Source organism: Manihot esculenta, chromosome 15 (genome assembly GCF_001659605.2).
Source record: "Manihot esculenta cultivar AM560-2 chromosome 15, M.esculenta_v8, whole genome shotgun sequence".
NCBI lineage: Eukaryota > Viridiplantae > Streptophyta > Magnoliopsida > Malpighiales > Euphorbiaceae > Manihot > Manihot esculenta.
In genome coordinates, this window is record NC_035175.2 from 14,060,980 (window position 1) to 14,079,710 (window position 18,731).

Consider the following 18,731-nt stretch of genomic DNA (forward strand, 5'->3'; position numbering starts at 1 on the left):
AATTTTATGATTTAATTTATATTAAAATAGTATATAATGATTTGATATTTATATAAACATTTCTTACGATATTTAGAAATACAATGTAATGCAATAATATATTATTTTAACACAAATAGAATTATAGGTTTCAAAGTGAAGAATGAATCTACTTAATTAAATTTTTGTGTACTTTTTGTATTGAATTTAAAATTTTTAAAAAAATTATTTCATAATATTAAGTCATATAACCTTTTTAGAGTTGTTTAAGTGACGAGAGCATCCCTTACTAATGGTGTACACAGTTGAAGAGATAGTTTATTTTGAGATAATTTTTAAAAATTTAAATTAGATTAATATTAAAAATTATTTTAAATAGTACATGTTGATGTCATTAATATATAAATTTAGAATTCATGTAATATTAAATGGAATAAGTCTAATTAAGATTTGTTAGTCAATTAACCTCCTATTTTTTTTATAAGAGTTAAATAAGTATTAATTTAATATAATATTTTTTAATAATAAAATATTATATTAAATAAAAGCTTATTTAAGTAAAAATATAAAAATTTAATTGAAATCTTGCAGTTAAAATATAAAAATTTAAAATTTAATTGAACTTGTATGATCTCTATAAAGTTATTTAAGTAACATTTGTTATTTAGAGCATTTACGGTGAAAATACCCATAAAATTATTCATCTTAATAAATTTTGATTGAATAGAATTACCCATAAAAACGTTTGAAATAAAATTTTTTTACATGATTTTATAATTCTTTTCTTACACTACTAGCAAAGTATTGGCCTTTGCACTCATCATTCAACTTTATCCAAATAAATTTCGTTTTCCTTCTCATCCCTGCTTTTTCTATGTTAATACTAATACGACATCGTTGGCAATGAAAATTTTGTTCAAATTATATTTCGGCTTCTTTTACAGCATTTTAGAACTTCTGCAACAACTCTGATACTTCAGCTACGCATGAAAGTACATCAGGCTACAACTACAGATCAGATTTATTATTTAAACAAAAAAAAAAAAGTGAAAAATAGGACTTGGATGTAATACTGAATTTGTATTCCATAAATTGACAGCCCCAACTGTTGCAAATTGCAATACAAACTATATATTACTGATTGGTTTCTAAATTTGTTGACGAAATCTATGGCATGCAATTAGTCACCTCAACTAAGAACAACACCAACCATCTCATATAAACACCATACACAGACACATTGCTTAAACCTCTGAGGAAACCAACATGCTATACTACACTAAACCTGCACATTGACCAATAACTGTATCTCAAAATTAAAAAAAAAAAAAATTAATTAAAAAAAAGAGCTTACCATCTAACCTTATCAGCTGCACATCAGTCCTAAGATGAAGAACTGATCATTGTGCTTACCTTCTCCAATAGCACCTTCATTTCACTTTCCAAAATGGATTTCAGATCTTGGGATATTTTTCCTTCAGATGTCTCCACCAACGATGTTACCATCTCAAGCTTCTGTTTTATATAGTTCAGTTGTGACACTTCACTTCCAGAAGATTGTGATGCAGATGCCATTTCTGCTGTAGCTGTTCCCTCCTTGGCCAGAGAAGAAGGCTGCTTTGACCTTGAAATCTCTTTGAGTTCCCGGGTCTTGGTTTCCGCAGAGAGATAACGTAGCCGGAAAGTCACATTAGCAGATCCAAAGGGACTGGAAAGTTGAGAATCATTGAATGCTTCTTCTGCCTCGGAGCTCTTTAAGAAGACAACCTTCGCACAGTAATTAGTGTAGAGCATGTCAGTTTCATCTTTGTTTAATGCCCCAAATTTTCCATATATTTTAAGGAGATCATTCTTTGAAGGCAAAGAAGATCCTGGACCAAATGTCACATAAAGGGCAGCACCTGGACCTTCCCCTTCAGCCTGCTTTTCCTTTGTCTTCATTTCTGGTGCACCAACAGCTTGTTTAACTTTGGGCTTATCCAATTTTGCTTCTTCATTATTTTTGGTCTTTGCCCGCTGGGATTTATGTTCAGGTAAACTCTGGTCAGACTGATCTTGCCCAGTTTCTGATTTTTGCGGCTTCCTCTTTCTTCCTGGAAGATGTTCAACGTACATTTCATAATCGGACTCATTGCAATAGACTGAACTTCTGAATTCAGAAAAGAATTCCCAAATCATAGCATGTGAGCTGGTTTCTGTCAGATATTGTGGATTAAGAGCTGCAGACCGTATTTTAGATAGAAGTTCACTTGCAGATGCCTTAACTATCATCAGACCATAATTGTTCTGATATGTCTCATGCCCTGAACCAGGTTCCTTGGAGGGTTTTCTCTCACCACTGAACTTCATAATTGGAGACTCAATAAGGTGGTCAGCAGCCTCAGTCCCTTGTTCCCCTAATTGAGACTCGCTGGAAATCTTCATGGATTCTTCCTCTATCCCTTTCTTTCTTTCTGCTTTATTAAGATTTGTGTACGGAGGGGACAGGTACTTGCTCCTCTTCCTTTCCCTTGGCGAAGAACCCTTCATAAGTTCTTCTTTAGCCTTACCATTGTCACCAAGGTCACCAACCACATTCTTTTCTGCAGACACGGTGTTCTCTCTCCTTTCTTTAATTTTGCCCCCACCATCAGAATCTTCAATATTGGAAGTTTCCTTTTTCTTCCTTCCTCTTGAAGGAGGGCTCTTCAGATTTTCCATCTTCACCCTACTACCATCAGCTCCAAGGCTACTATCTTGTTTGTTTGCGGCTCCATGAGATTCAGAAAACTTCCCTTTCCTTGTCCTTGGTTTAGAAACCAAATCACTGCTGCCACTACTACTAACCTCAGCTTCACCATTGCCTTTCCTCTTCTTTCCTCTAGATGAAGGTTTGCCCAAGTTCTCTCCTTCTTTAGCCAGAATATCTTCCATCTCATTTTTTCCATCACCATCAGCTTTATCACTTACTTTCCTTCTCTTCCTTCCAGATGAAGATGCATCTTTGTCTAAGCTTGCTACTTTGGTAACATCTGTTATCTCATTTGTACCCTCTTTATTCATGCCTTCTCCCATTAATTTCCGCTTTTTTCTCTTGGCTGACGATACTGCTTTTCTTGCCTTTGTTCCTTCTTCAGCCAAAACGTCATCCCTATCCTCAGCCTCAGTATCTGGGTGCTCCTCCATGATTTCAGCAAGGCTTTTCTGCTTCCTTCTCTGATAGTGTGCATCCTCCGAAACCCCTTGGCACTTGTGCAACGTGCTTTGAGAAGTCTGGCTATGATTGAGACCTCTCGGTGAGGAAAGCCAATCTTCTTCAACTGGACCTTGAATTCTGCCTTCCACTCCATTATTGCAGTTACTTGAGTCGCCTATCAAATTTCTGGTGTCATCATCAAGGCCTGGAATTGGCTTTGGTTCATAATAAGAAGGCAACTGGTGGCCTCCCTTTGCACGATAAAAAGCTGATAACCAACTCTTTAACACCGTGAACTCTAGCATGTTAGTAACAGTAGCAACCTGCGCAATATCTTTTAATGCAGGAAGAAATTCTGCTGGTTGAAACAAGGAAGTTGAAAACTTATCAATTCCACCTTCAGGCACAAGAAGGCCTTCCTTAATTCCAGCATTCACAGCCAACGTTCTACCAAATCCAATCAAATTCTCTTTTGGCACACAAGAGCAAGTCATCTTCAAGTCGACAAGTCTACCAACCTCATCCATTGCCTTCTCTACTGCATTGAAAAAGTTCTTTGAGCTACTCTGCTTTGACATCTCCAAAAAATTATCATCTAAAGGCTTCAACTGAGATGGACTGCACCATGCAAATGTGCCATCTCCAAAGTAAGCCACAAGAATCTTATCCCGCTGTTTGACTTTTTTGGCAGAATCCGATGCATCTAATGGATCATAAATCCGCCCTGGCCACCAAGGGTGACTTCTAATCTTGCCCCAAACAAAATCACCAACCCTAAATTCATGCCCTTCATCTCCCGTATTATCCTCCCCATCCCAATTCTTGCTATCACTCAATTCTCCGTCCTTCCCATCTGGGCACCCTTCGTTTGCATCAAATGAATCCCTCTGCACACTCCTGCCAAATTTCCTCTCTGCTTTCATGTCACTTCGATGAACATTCCCACAGATATCTGCAACAAGAGAAATGCCGTCAACACTTTCAAAGCCCCTTTTCTCTGTCCTATCAATAACATCTAAAAAAGAGCCTAGCCCTAGTAAACTCTCACTACTTTCATGCATTTTTAACAAAGAAGACGCTCCATTTATCTCAGAATCCTCAAGACCCACTTCATTATCACCCAAATCAACAGTATCACGGCCCCTCTCAACTGAAACTTCAGTTCCTACCACTCCACCACCCAAATCACTACTGCCAAAATCTTCCTTTCCATTTACAGAAACCCTAAGTCCATTTTCTTTACTGCTTTTAGCTGGAGAAGTTTTGGAGGCATCTTTAGAGAGTTTGGTATCATGGTCTGGTTTCTTACAAGGTTCCTGAGACAGAGAGGGACTTTCACATAGGGCTTCTGGTAGGGTTTCAACAGTTTTCATTTTCCTGAAAACAATTCTACAACAAAATCAATCTCCCAGAACTAGAACAAAAACAAAATTGAACAAGAAACGGAAAACATCAAAAAATTTTAAAACAAAATACTGGCGTTTGGTTCTTATAAGGGGGAAAAAAAATCCCAAAATCACAAGCTACCATACATACGCGTATAATAGATAAAGGAATAAAATTTGATAAAGAAAATACCTTTAGAAAAAGAAGAAGACGACCGGGAAGAGTAGGGTTTTGTAGCTCTGAGTGATTATCTATACCATTTTCTTGTCAGATTCTTGGCAGAGAAAATATAGCGAGCGAGGGATCAAATTACGAGAGAGAAACGTTTTTGAAATTGGTCCTATCTTAGACAGTAGAGGGGGAGAGAGAGAGAGAGAGAGAGAGAGAGAGAGAGAGAGAGATGAATGTATCGTATCCGATATAATTAAAATATCGAGTACAACCTCGCGAGAATTTGGAGGTTATCCAAGCGGTGAACTTCCTTATTTTTTTTCCCAATAATATTTATTTTCCGGTCTGCATCTAAGGCCATGGGACCACGTTTTTTGTACCGTCATCAGACATTTCAGTACGAATAAAGACACTTTATCGAGTAGATATCTGATTCTACTCGCCATGTTATTTAGCCATGTTTCTCTGGGTGCCAGCTTGCAACTCGTGGTTGTTAATACTGGCGAGTATTGTAAGAGCGCAGCTTTCTGGAGAAACTCTAGTTGTACATGCGAGAAGTTAAAAGAGTACTTGAGAAGTAAAGAGGTATACTTGATAAAAGGTGCGTTTTTCCTATTGCGGATGATTGACACGTGTTCGTTAGAATCTTACAACTTTGTAATGGTAATACTGTGATGATACTAGTTAGGCGAAGGGAGACATGAATAACGGCGCCGTTTAGTATCGCAGCAATATTTACCTTAATCCTGTAGTTTGCAGTTACAGCAGCAGAGCATTGTACGTTGGCTGTAATTTCACAATTGGTGACTCTGTTCGCTCATCCTTTGATTATATATCCTCAATTTCTTTCACGAATAATATTTTTAAAATTTTTTAAAACTAATTAATAAAAAAATTTCATAATTAAAAATTTTAAATCATTTTAAAAAAACCATATTTTTGTTTTTAAAAAATCATTTTTTTTTAAATTTTACTCACACTAGTAGATATATATTTATTGATAGAAAAAATAAAAAACATTTTTCAAAAAAAAAAATACAATTTTAGCAAAAAACATTTTACATATATTATTTTTAAAATTGACTCGTTGGAAAGACCATCTCAAATCTTGTGAAAACAAGCAGTTAATTATATATATATATATATATATATATATATATATATATAATGATTAGTTGATAGATATAACCATGTTTTATAAATTTTTTTGTTTAGCATGATATAGTTTATAAGAAAAAATTTTAGATAAATTCTTATAAAACAATGAAAAATCTTAATTTCTTTTAAAATAAAATATTATTCAAGTTTTAAAAAAATTAAAAATTTATTAACAAAAATCTAATAATTGAATTGAGTTCTTACAATCAAAGAGATAGTGTTTAATAGTTAAAGATGTTCTAGCGAAAACCAATTGCAATATGATTGATAAACCCAAATGGTCTAATCACTAGTCTGGCTTCCATATAAACATCGGGTAAATTATTCTTTTTCCATCTAAATTTATGCTAAAAGTATATATATATATATATATATATTTTGAATTTAAAAAATTAAAAATTTCTATTTAATTATTCATTAATTTATGAGAAATTATTAAATACTCCTAAAAATATATTTTTTAATTTTTAAATTATATTAATATACCCTCAATTTTTTACCATGCAAATAATTTAATTCTTAAATTTTAACTCTATTGAACTTAAAAACAAAACATATTTTTCAAATGTTACTGAAGGGACGTGCAGTCAGAGGATATAGAAACCAACGTGTAACTAAAGGACAGAGCAAGTAATTTACCCCATAAATATTTGAGCTGAGCCAAACCCAACTCAGGAACAAAACAGGTAATTTACAGCATAAATATTTATGAGAAGAACCAAACCCAATCCAGCTAACCACCTGTCATTAGAATGGAATGTCAAATCTGTCACTAATGTAACCATTTATGGCTATTTCTCATTTCTTTCAAATTAGGAATTTAACATTTATGGAAGAATATGCAGAGGTGTAATCCAATCGAATTTGCTTTCAACTTTAGTCCTCGACTCCTAAACCTAAGCATCTAACACAATAAAGCTGAAATACCACATATTGTGCCATTTGACTAACCAGCCGTCATAGGAGGTGGCCTGGCTGACAGTCCAAAATCACTAAAGGATACATGAAACAATAACGCTACTGCAAAATCAAATTTTGGAAATTTCAATTTGGGGGCTCGCAGAAATTATAGTTCAAAAAAGATCTAGCATTTTACCTCACTGTACATGTCCAACACTTAGTCCAACATCAACTGGTATGGCCTTTATGCGACTCATTCTCCCCTGATGTTGCAGTTGGATTGAGCTCTCTTTTAGGCTGCTCTTCTTTGCTGCACATTGATGTTGCACTATCCTCGCATTTAGTTGTGTCCTCACCATGCTCTGAAGTTGGTAGCGGCTCTGGAACTTCATGCAACTCCACATGGTCTGCACTAGTATTTCTTTCTGACGTTTCAGTCTCCCCATTTTCAGATGCAGAAGCTTCCTGAGAACCAGAACCAGTGCATGCTAATTTTTCAGTCGGCTGCACATCAGTATCAACAGGACACTTTAAGGCAGATGAAATATTTTCTCTGCCAGAAAGGTCACTGCCAAAGGCACTAGATGTCACCCATGTAAACTTCAAGTTGTTGCCTTGCCAACATCTACCATTAAAAAATGCTCTCTCAGCTGAGCGGCGAGTTGTGAAAGTCAAGCAGGCTGAGCAATTTTTTGCCATCTCTGACCCATCACTATCATCATTGCAAGCATCAACTTCTTCTAGTTCAACAGCAGAAAGATCGCCATACAACGAGAAGAATTCCTTCAAGACATCCACCTAGAAGACAACAGAACATCAATTTTGCTCTGCATATACACAGCATAATAAGCTAAAGACCACTGATCATGACAGGATTAAAGAAGAACAAAGAGAACACCTCCTGGGTGGATAGAATTTCACTAAATCCACCATAGTTGTATATTATTGAGTCAAGGGCTGGCATGGACACTGTGTGTGTGCACGGGCGTGTGTGTGTGTGAGAGAGAGAGAAAGAGAGAGAGAGATTTACATTTGCCAACCCAGGGGGTAAAGGAGGGATTATTTTAAATGCTGTCGGCCGGTTATCCAACTTGTATCTGTTCGTCAGAAAGACTGCCCCTGTAGGTGCCACTGGACGAATTAGCTGCCTTGAGGCTGTAGATTCGTGCTGCATCAATGATGCACTTGTTTTGGGAATGGATGATGCAACATTTTCAGTTGATTTATTCTTATCCACTATCATCTCAGCACATGGAGATGACGCACCAACAACAGGATCAGAGGACCTTGGAGTAGTAGTTTTTGCAACATCAGTTGCTATTCCTACTCTGTGTCTTTTAGCAGCAGGCTCAACCACAGCCTCACCCTTAACTCCTGTAGCCTGCAAAGTGCATATAGTATAATAAACAGCTATAAGAAATATACAATATGAATTATATTCTGTTGGTATAGATGTAATAAATCCTTGTTTTTCTGAAAGGATATGAATAAGTAATATTCTTTACATCTTTCCTTCATATTCTTCAATGGGTCATCTCATAAAACCATTTGTACAAAACTAAGACTGTCTTTCAGCCTCCAAGGATATCTGTATGCAAATAAACTGAAGTGCATATTGCAATGTTTGGCTTCATATTTCAGGATTCAATACTTGAGCACTAAAAGTCAATAATAATGCAAGCACTGCAACATTTTTTAATTAAAAAAAAGGCCTAATGATTATGATCATATTGAACAAATATAATCTAAAACATAACCTTCAAACATAGGAAAACATACTTGTTTCTCAAGTTTGTCCAACTGGCGCCGGAAGTCATTTCGCTTCTCATCCAGCATCTCCTGTTTCTTGCGGAGTTCATCCCTCAATTTTTCTAACTCTAGCTTCTTCTGCATAGGAGGTGGAGCCTTGGGACCATTTGCAAAAGGCTTAGGATGATCAGAGTGAGGAAGAGATGCATCAGAGGGAGGGACTATAGCACCCTTAGAAACAGCAGATTGAAGATTATCTTTTCCTCTTTTACCCAATAAAGATTGGGGTGGAACTGAACCAGCTGGCATGCCTCGGGGAGTTAAAGATAAACTACTGCTACTGACCATGCCATCATCAGGTATGCTGTCACGATTAGCCCACCATAGTTTGATAAAGCGATTGCCCATTACAGCATCAGGTGCTTTTAAAGCAGCTTCTGCCTCTTCCCTTTTTGAAAACTGAACAAAAGCTCGTTCACCATTCAATGGGATATAAATGTCAATAACCTCCCCAAACTTTTGAAAATGAGAAAGAAGAGCATCCCTTTTGTTGTTTTTTTGTGGAATACCACTGACAAATAGTGTACGTAATGCCTTCTGAGATGATTTCCTTACATTATGCGAGGTATCACTCTGTATCCTGGCTGCTGAATCAATAGTTTTGGGGCCAACACCCTCAGTAGTCATCCGCTTTCCTTGACAAGTACTACCTTGAATATTGGCTAATTCATCATGATCTTCCTTTGCTTCATTCTCCAAATGATCTGATGTACTCACTGTCAAATCTGTTTTCTCTCTCACATCTAATCTATTCTTCATGCTACCAACTCTACCCCAAACAGATGAACCTGTATTCTGTGAACTAACAGGAACCCCAGTGCTTCTTATTGAACATTCATTATCAGTAGTATCACACAACCTGAGATTATGACGGTCAGAAGGATCAACATTCATGAAGGATTCAGTTTCATCATTTTTGGATGAATGTGGTGCTAATAGTGCATTTGATGTTTCAGGACCATTGTTATTCCATAGTGGCTGATCTGGATCATACAAGTCTGCTCCACTCACACCAGCAGAACCAGAATATCCACCATTCAAGCCCATAGCATCATCAACTATTCCAAGCTTGCTATTTCTGCTATGTCCTTTGCCATTCATTGATGTGGTTGAAGGAGCACCAACTGATGGCAAAGCCCCTGGTCCAGCAGGTGTTCCCACTAGCGGTGCATTTGGAAGTGAAACAGGGAGATTGAACTGCGAAAGACTCTGGAAATTTCCCAATAAAGAAATATTATTGTGGTGAATCACATACACACACATACATAAATATATATATTTATATGCCCGAACAAAAATCACCATAATTCAAATATTAATCTTAATGAACTTTCAGATCTCAAGACAATTCAGAAACTGGTGTGCATCTTTTATTTGTCCATGAATGCGATAATGTATTCTTATATAAGCAATAATAACAAGAAATGATCAAAATGTTCAAATATGAATCCCTACAAAACCATTTAACTAATGACTTTGGATCATCAGAAATGGTAAACAATCAATATACTGTATCAGCCAAAAGTAAAAATAGTGACACCATCTGTTCTACTCATGCGAGGGCTATTACAAAATAAGTCACACGCCCAAGGATATTGATGACCTAAAGGTTTAGGCTCCAGCACCTTACAGTTTTCCTTTTGAGTTAGATATCTGAATATAAATTCATTAATATACCTTTATACTAATCAACTTGGAATCACATTAGAAGATGTTAACCACAGAAACCAAAAAACAAATTCATTTTAAGTCTGGGCAAGCAAGTGCTAAGGTGCACATGCAAATGAAATTACCACAATATATAAATAAGCAAAACATCAACAATGCCATTGCCATCTAGATCAATGCAGAAACATGACACATATAGGTTTGTAACCAATCATTTGGTGCAATCAACTTTCTAGGAGCTTTTCAAAGGGGATGTCAATGTCATAGTCCAAAGCATTCACAGTACACAAGTTATTCTATATTTTCAACCATAGTTCTGGATGAATAGTCCAGATAAAACCTCAATCAACATTCAGGATTCTGAAAGTTTGAGGTAAAACATAAGGGCACAAGAGTTATCTACAAATTCAGCATGGGTAACAATAATGGTTAGAGCAAGAAAGTGATAAACGTAATGGAAACAAAACAAGAATAATTAAATGCATGGTTCAATCATCTATTGTGGCTGAGATGTAATGTCAGATAAACCATGGAAGTCTAGCAAAAGGTTACATTTGAAAACAGATACCTGAACATCTTCAACAACAATACGATTGACACCATGCTCCATTGGACACATATCCCCTCTTAGACAAAATCCACGCTCCTCAAAGTCTCTGCATCGCTGGCGGGGAATGCCTATATTCAATGAAGAATTTAGTACTGGTCCAGGTGTTCCTTGCAAACCAATGGAATGGAGTGCATCAAGGCCACCATTCGGTATTCCAGGAAACAACCCAAATGCATTCCAGGATGCATTTTGTGCATTTGACACATTTGGCAATCCCCTTCCTGCAAAGAGACCAGAAGTAATGGCTCCTTGCTGAACTATTTGTGAAGCAATATCAACTGAGCTGAACATAGAATCACGTTGGTTCCAAGAACTAGGGTCCCTTCCTCTTCCTCTACCAGGTCCATGTTCTCCAGAAAATGTTTGGTTTGACCTGATTCTTTGATTCAAATCCATACCCACTCGAGGTAATGATGCCATTCCAGGGCGTCTCTTCACAAATTTTGAGGTGAAGTCTTTATCTTGAGGAACATTATTATAGTTTTTCCAGGTTTCACTACCTTGAGATTCATTCTCCCTGAAAGGATGCCCATTTTCAAATGGTTTGTGTTGTTTCCTGTATGACCTCGTAAAAATAGGTTCTGGAGAATCCCTCTCCAAAGATTGAGATCGTGTCTCCCTTCTTCGATGCTTATGATTGCGATCATCATCATCCTCATCACTAACTTCCTTCTCCTCAGGATCACTATCACAATGAGGAGGAGAAATACCTCCTGACTTTAGTGATGAAACCTTGAGCTCCATCAAGAACTCCTAGAACAAATAGAGATTTCTTGTATTGTCAAAATTTTCAAACTCTTGCTAGATGTGGCAACAAAGTCACCTTCATTTACTGGAGTCTAGCAATTGGAGCTTAACCTAGAATCAGGACAACAATTAAAGTAATCAACAACTACAATAACATAGTAGGTGGTCATTCTTCACACAAAAAGAAAATTTAGCAATAGTCATGAACTCATTTACATTAGTACATCTGCATCAGGTAAAAATTTGAATGCAAAATGCTCAAACGGTAAAATTTAAATAATTACTTAAAAATCCATGAAGTATGAACCTTATTTCTTTAACTTCACTTTTTAACCAGTCCTTTAAATGTCAATAGAATAAGCCATAAATTTTAATTAGCACTGTAATTACCACCACTGGCACCACATTTACATCTCTATTGGGCAATGAAGTGGTATTTGTATTCTCTGCTTATGTCCCAGTATTTTTTTTGATCCTGTAACACAAACCTATTTGTATGTATTTCTTTTAACACAAAAATATGGCCTGAATATCCTTAATGACTCTGAATAATTAGTTAAAATTCCAGCAAGTAAATATATTGGATGAAAAGCAAGTTTTACACATGTCAAGAAAATAAAACATAGGGCTATCCTCAAATTTAAGACCATCCGAGTTTCAAGTTCCTAAACTTGGAGGGAATGCTCTTACATAAGTCATCTCTTTCAATAATTGTAACACTAATTAAAGTTCATACCTTATTTTATCAAAATAAAAAGGTTTGACTAACACTTATAAGGCAGAAGTCATGGATTTTTAAGTAACTTGGCCACCAAAAAAGCAATTATCACATAGAGCAACAGGGGATAAGCCAAATGAATGTTGCATCTTGCAACATCCTGTATACCTATTGAGACATACAGGAAAAGAAAAAAGGACAGACCAAATTAACATGGCCTAGTAGACAAAAAAAAAAAACTGAGATGCTGATCCAGCAGCTTGACAGGGTAGATAAAAAATAAAGATCTGAAACTCTCCTGATGGATTAGATAACAGTTTCAAGAAGATTTTACACGAAAACTAATTGTAACTGACTAACTGTATAATATAGGCTCTTAGGACTAAATCTAATATGTCTCAGAACATGGCGTTATGAGCTGCATTCAATGCAAATTTTGCATTAATATCAATATTTTTCCTTGGAAAAAATGGAGATAAAGGAAGGGATCCATACTCCATATATACAACCATAACCAGACAAGGCTGAAGAAGAATTGGATTTGAGAATTATTGATTTTTTAAATTTACAATCTTCATTGAATGAAGTTTCACTTCATAAAGTGCCAACTCCTTTCATTTTCACGCAAGCAAGTTTTCAGCTTCATTTGGTTTTCTTGAAGTTTTCTATGTTTGCTTGCTGTGCCAATTTTCTAGAAACCCTTTTCTTTGTGTCCATGGAAAGCAAGTAATATACACACAAATTAAAGCCTTAAATTTTAGGCTCCAGTCTATATGGATCTATAAAAGACAGCAGCCCATTTAGATATATCAAGTGAGCTATTGGCCAGGATGACTCCTGTGAAAGAGAGGATGGGAGAAAGAAAAGAATAATGATGATTGGCAGCATATCCAATTTCTCACCTAATCCAACCTTGAGGACTTAACAAAAACAGTCCAATAAATGCTTGCTGACTAGTAATACACATGTTTTGCCAAATTCAACAGAAGAACTATTAGCGGAGGAGAATTTTTTTTGTTTGGTCAGTGAAGAATCTCACCATTTAACCAGCTAATGGACTTAGTTTTCACAAAACTAATGATGCTGACAAGAGAATTCTTAGGTTGTTGTTCATAATTAATATAGATTGAAGCATGTCCTGACATACAAACAACAAGCCTAGCTTAAGTTATTTCTGACTAATTTGCCAAGCCCTTCAACTCATTTCCAAACTGCTGCTTGAAAAAATTGAAGAAACTGGGTTTTCCAAAGCAGGCACGTAATAAAATTAATTTGATATTAAGCAGCAATTGGCTATAGCAAAACTTCTAAAGTCACACTGGAAGGCAAACCAATGCCTAGATATTTGCTTGTTACTTGTACATATAAATCAAAAACAATAACAACAATAATAAATTTGATTTCGTACAGCAAGATCTATCACATTTTAACAACTGAAGAATCCTAAAGCTGAATTTGGGAAAGAATGAAAATGGCAGAAAAAATGCCCCCTTGCCCAAAAATATGAGCTCAAACTAATTTTGACATATCCATAAAATGGTGCACTAAATGGCCAACAAACAGTAAGTAATCCTATCACTATAGATGATATATTATGTGCCTTTTCAAAATTCTATATATCCAATGTTCCATTAATTTCAACTTTGTTCATTTCCACATTGCCCTTTCTATTAAATGCTCTAATACTCCGACTCTTCATTTGCCATGCCGCACCCATGTCAACGTGATGCGACATGGGATACAACATGGAATATGTGTCTACACATATTTATAGAGTCGAACTTGAGTGACATATTCATGCATAGTTAATAGAACACTTTTTTCTATCAAAATGAAGAGCATGTACTTAGATAGAAAATAGCTATCTGCTCGTATTTGGATGATGTATTTAGTTATATTTGATCATCTATTTAGACTATAATTATTTTTACATAATTTTATATTTTTTATTCTATTTTATTTTATAACATAATGTATCCAACAACCGTGTCTAAATTTGGATCCATATTCCCATATTTTCTATTTTAAAGTTGATGAGACAGACACAAGGATATGTACCTATTTTTAACACTCGCACCTGAGTCCAAGTAGCATAGATTAAATGCAAATAGCACTCCATTCATTACTAATTATTTTGTTCTGCAGGAAGAAAAGCAAATTTCCCAATAGTCTAGCAAAACACTTTTAGAACTGAGCTAACACTTTTCATTGTTCAAAATAATTATACAGAAAGTCAGTTTCACCCCCCTTACTATCCCAAACGAAACTGATTTCATTATTCATAAACTAGCACCTACTCAAATACAATACGTTTCATCTCGAAAATACCGATGCCTAAACAAAGAAAAAGAAGAAGAAGAAGAAAAAGAAGTCGACCCACTTGGCAAGTCAAACCCTAAAACAAAAATTATGAGCAAAACGGTGTCTCAAATCATCTATAAGCTATCAACATACTCCTCTAAGACCTATAAAGTCTTAACATGAAAACAACAGAAATATCATGCAAAATCAATAAACTAATAACAATTAAACGAAAACAAAACAAGAATTCGAGATTCCATAGCAATTCAATTAAAACAAATTAAGGAAAAAAACAAGGAAGAGAGGGAGAAATTCAACACGGCAAAAAAAATATATCTCACCAGAAATTCAAGCAGGATTGAGCAAAGAAAGGCTCTGAGAGTATCAATGAATTAGGAATTGAATCCAACGATTGGTGCAATGGAGAAAAGGGCAATATCGCGGCCATGGAAGGGCATTTGAGGGAAAGATGAAGAGAGATACATAGAAGGGACAGGATCGTAAAAAAGCAAGAATCGAGGGCGGGATTGTAGAGAGGGAGAGAGAAGGAAGGGATTTTTTTGTGCCGTGAGAAACAGCACAAAACAGCATTTTTTAGAGAGAGAAATACACGATGGTCGGTGTCTGTACCTTAAAACAATAGGAAAATTTTATTTATAGTCCTTCAGATTTAATAAAATCTATAATTTAGTTTTATTTTTTAAATAATAAATAATTTAATATTTGAATTTTTTATTTTTTAATAAAATAATTTAAATTAAAAAATTAAATTATTTAAAATATAATATTTAAATTATATAAATTATTAAAATTAAAAAAATAATATTATTATAAAAAATAAAATTTAAAAAACTAAATTATTATAATATAATATTAAATTTTAACAGAATAATTATTTTATTAATAAAATAAAATTTTAAGAATTAAATTATTTATTATTAAAATAATAAAAATTAAATTATAAATTTTGTTAAACTTCATACATTGCAACTTATCTAAAAATAAATAATTTAAAATAAATTACTACCAAGTACATAAATTTTTATAAAATTAATTAATTAATTTCTTTTTTAAAATTACTCAATTAAAATGTAACTCTATTTTATAAAATCTAATCCTTTAATTTCTCTATTCAAAATCCAATTGTCTTGAATTATTTATATTATTTAATTTATATAATTTTAATTATATATATTATTTAATTTATATATTTTTCAATAGTAATATTATTTAATTTCTCTTATTAAATTAAAATAAATAGATTAATAATAAGTTTTTAAAAAATTTTAATTTTATAAAATATAAAAATATTTTAATAAAATAAATTTAAAATAGAGATGAGGATCTGATAGTTATCGTCTCATAAATTTAAGGAGGACGATAGAAGACGATATTCGGTTTTCCTCCCATATACTTCTTACAATTAATGAAATGACCTCTTTAATTTTTTGTTTCTTCTCTCGAGGTTTCATTGAAACCTCTCTGCTATTGTAAGTAGGTTGACCAGTATTTAATTTAAATTAAAAAAATTAATTGAATTAATTTAAATTTTTAATTTAATTTTTTACTTATTTTAATTTAAATTTAAATTTTAAAAATTTTATTATTTTAATTTAATTTAATTTAATTTTAATCATAAAAAAATTAAAAAATTAAACTGAATTTATTAATAATAATAATATATTATTTTTTATAATATAAATAAATTAATCTATAATCAAAATTAAAATATTTTAATTAAATTTTAAAATATTAAAAATAAATTATAAAAAATAAAAAATTTATTAAAACGTGTAACCTACCACACCGAATTATATCAGTTTAATTCAATTCGATTTCTATTCATATTCAATAAGATTCAATTTTTATAAATATTAAAATTTTGATTATCAGTTTATTTAGTTTAATTTAATTTTAAATCGAATCGATCGAATACTTTAATTATAATTGATAATAAAATATTTTTTTATTTTTTTAATAAAAATAATAATAATAAAAAAATTAATTTTAACTCTTTTTTTTAAATGAATTGGGGGAGGAGAGCAGAAATCTAAAATCTTATACACTTATCATCATACTAAACTTATGAGTGCAAAATTAATTTTAACTTTAAAATTTTCATTTAAACAGATAGCGCTGTAATCAAACTCAGCCGAGCCGAACTTTGATAAGTTCAGACTCGATTAGAAAATAAATTTAAAAACTTTCGAGCTCAACTCGAGTTCGAGCTCGAGCTCAACTCGAGCTCCATTTATGAGTTCGAGCTCGATTCATAAAATAAATATTAAATTCGAGGTCAGTTCGAACTCGATTCGTAATAAACTTGTTTATCACATTAATGAACCAACTCAAACTCCATTTAAAAACTCGAATTTGAGCTCATTTAGGCTCGAATTTAAGCTCATTATATTATAAACAAGCTCAATATAATTTAAATTTATTTAAATTATAAATAAATTTAAATTATAAGGTTATTAAAATACTTCTAAATTAAATTTTTTTTATTTAATTGAAATTTCTCAAATTTAAAACTAATGAGAAAAAATATAGAAGGGTTAGTCATTTATAGAGAAGTCACGTATCCTTTCAACTTTCGATATGGGATTAGCAGCTCGCGAGTTTAAACGAATCGAATACTGTTAAACTCAAATTCGACTCGTTTATTAAATGAGCCTAAAACATGAGTTTGAGCTTGGCTCGTTTAGAAAACGAGTCAAATCCGATCGAGGTTTTATCGAGCTAAGTCTCAAATAGCTCACGAACAGTTTGGTTCGTTTACACTCGAGCATTAACCTCGTTAAGTAGGATATTAATTATAAATATAAAGATCCTATTATAGATAAGTTGATAAACTATCCTTGGCTTTCTATTTGACCCGTTTCTCCTTTCAAATCAATTAATTAATGGGAAATTCAAATGAAAAAAAAGAAAAAGAAAGCAAATCCAATTAAACTTCTTAATTTTATTATCAAAAAAGTTTGATAATATTATGATTTTTTAAAAATATTTTTAAAATCTCAATATCAAAAAGCACGAAAGAAATACAAACTAAGATGAGCTAATTTAGCTTATATAAGGATGGAGCAAAAATAAAATTAAGTAATTGTAAAATTACCATAAAACCCTTCGCCTTTATTTTAAAGTTCTAAGTTTCCAAATAGTAATTCACATATTTCATAATAGCTGAGACGCATCTCATTGTAATTCTCATCCATTTGCACCATGTTTGGAAGGAAGGTTTAATAGGTAAAATAAGAGTTTTTAAAGTAACATTCATGTATAAATCTATTCTTAAAAAAGTTGAGGTTATTTTAGACTTCAAAATCTTCAAAAATTTTACTTTTCCAATTCACCAATTCAGAGTTTTTCGGAGATTTTTGATATTTTATTTTTTATTACCTTAATTTACTTTATTTTATAAAATTTCTCTTTACTCTATTAAACATGATGAACTTGAAAAAAAAAAACAAAAATTAAAGAGTTAAGGTTTAACGGTGGTTGAATTTAGGTGTAACTGGTATATTATTAAACAAATATAATAAAATTAATAATAATATTTTTATTATAATTAATATTTTATATATTTTTATAAATAATTATTAAAATAGATTTAATTAAATTTAATAATTTTAAATAATAATAGGGAGATTTACAATTATTAATAAGTCAATCCCTGTATTTTTAGAAATCTATTAAAACATCTTTATATTTTCTTTTCGTCAACAAAATAGTCTTTCCATCTATTTTTACCGTTAAAATTAGATAAAATAATACGCATAAAATTAAAATTTTATAATAATAAATGAAAAATAAATATAATTATATTAAAATTATATAAAATAATATGCACAAAATTAATGTATGTTTTAATCTGTAAGATATAATAAAATAAAATAACTTAATATTTTAACTTATTTAATGAAATAAATTATTATTAATAGTATTTTTTTTAAATTACAAAGGAATTTACTTAGAAATAACTGGCGCTGTTTTCAGATGGTACTGGTGAGTTGCTTTTAGCTTCATTGTGAGTGTCGGGTTCAAATCTTAGTGGCTATAACAAATATAAGATTTTTTTGAGTTTTGACCGGTGAATGTGGTTTGATTAA

General features: G+C 32.7%; 2 protein-coding genes across 5 annotated transcripts; both read right to left on the reverse strand.

The window, feature by feature from the left end:
• Positions 1-1,039: 1,039 nt before the first annotated feature.
• On the reverse strand, positions 1,040-4,919 carry LOC110601571. Of its 3 annotated transcripts, none has more exons than XM_021738743.2 (2): positions 4,733-4,919; positions 1,040-4,531 (listed from the first exon to the last, which is right to left on the reverse strand). In XM_021738743.2, the coding sequence occupies exon 2, from the start codon at positions 4,525-4,527 to the stop codon at positions 1,363-1,365; it is 3,165 nt and encodes a 1,054-aa protein (XP_021594435.1). In that variant the 5' UTR covers positions 4,528-4,531; positions 4,733-4,919; the 3' UTR covers positions 1,040-1,362. The 3 variants fall into 3 exon arrangements, with proteins under 3 accessions (XP_021594435.1, XP_021594436.1, XP_021594437.1); XM_021738744.2 differs by having other exon boundaries at positions 1,040-4,543; XM_021738745.2 differs by having other exon boundaries at positions 1,040-4,106; positions 4,733-4,918.
• A 1,717-nt stretch (positions 4,920-6,636) lies between these two features.
• LOC110601572 (zinc finger CCCH domain-containing protein 41) lies at positions 6,637-15,234 on the reverse strand. 2 transcript variants are annotated; one of them, XM_021738747.2, is made up of 5 exons: positions 14,964-15,234; positions 10,815-11,609; positions 8,549-9,787; positions 7,800-8,150; positions 6,637-7,567 (listed from the first exon to the last, which is right to left on the reverse strand). In XM_021738747.2, the coding sequence occupies exons 2-5, from the start codon at positions 11,598-11,600 to the stop codon at positions 6,998-7,000; spliced, it is 2,946 nt and encodes a 981-aa protein (XP_021594439.1). In that variant the 5' UTR covers positions 11,601-11,609; positions 14,964-15,234; the 3' UTR covers positions 6,637-6,997. The 2 variants fall into 2 exon arrangements, with proteins under 2 accessions (XP_021594439.1, XP_021594438.1); XM_021738746.2 differs by having other exon boundaries at positions 10,815-11,714; positions 14,964-15,233.
• Between the last annotated feature and the right edge of the window lie 3,497 nt (positions 15,235-18,731).

Excerpts from the sequence above, each read along its gene's own strand:
- LOC110601572 (XM_021738747.2), bottom strand. The coding sequence starts at position 11,600 with ATGGAGCTCAAGGTTTCATCACTAAAGTCAGGAGGTATTTCTCCTCCT. Across the intron at positions 9,788-10,814 it reads TTGTTGTTGAAGATGTTCAG|AGTCTTTCGCAGTTCAATCT; the intron begins GTATCTGTTTTC and ends GGAAATTTCCAG. Across the intron at positions 7,568-7,799 it reads TACCCCCTGGGTTGGCAAAT|GTGGATGTCTTGAAGGAATT; the intron begins GTAAATCTCTCT and ends GTTGTCTTCTAG.
- LOC110601571 (XM_021738743.2), bottom strand. The coding sequence starts at position 4,527 with ATGAAAACTGTTGAAACCCTACCAGAAGCCCTATGTGAAAGTCCCTCT.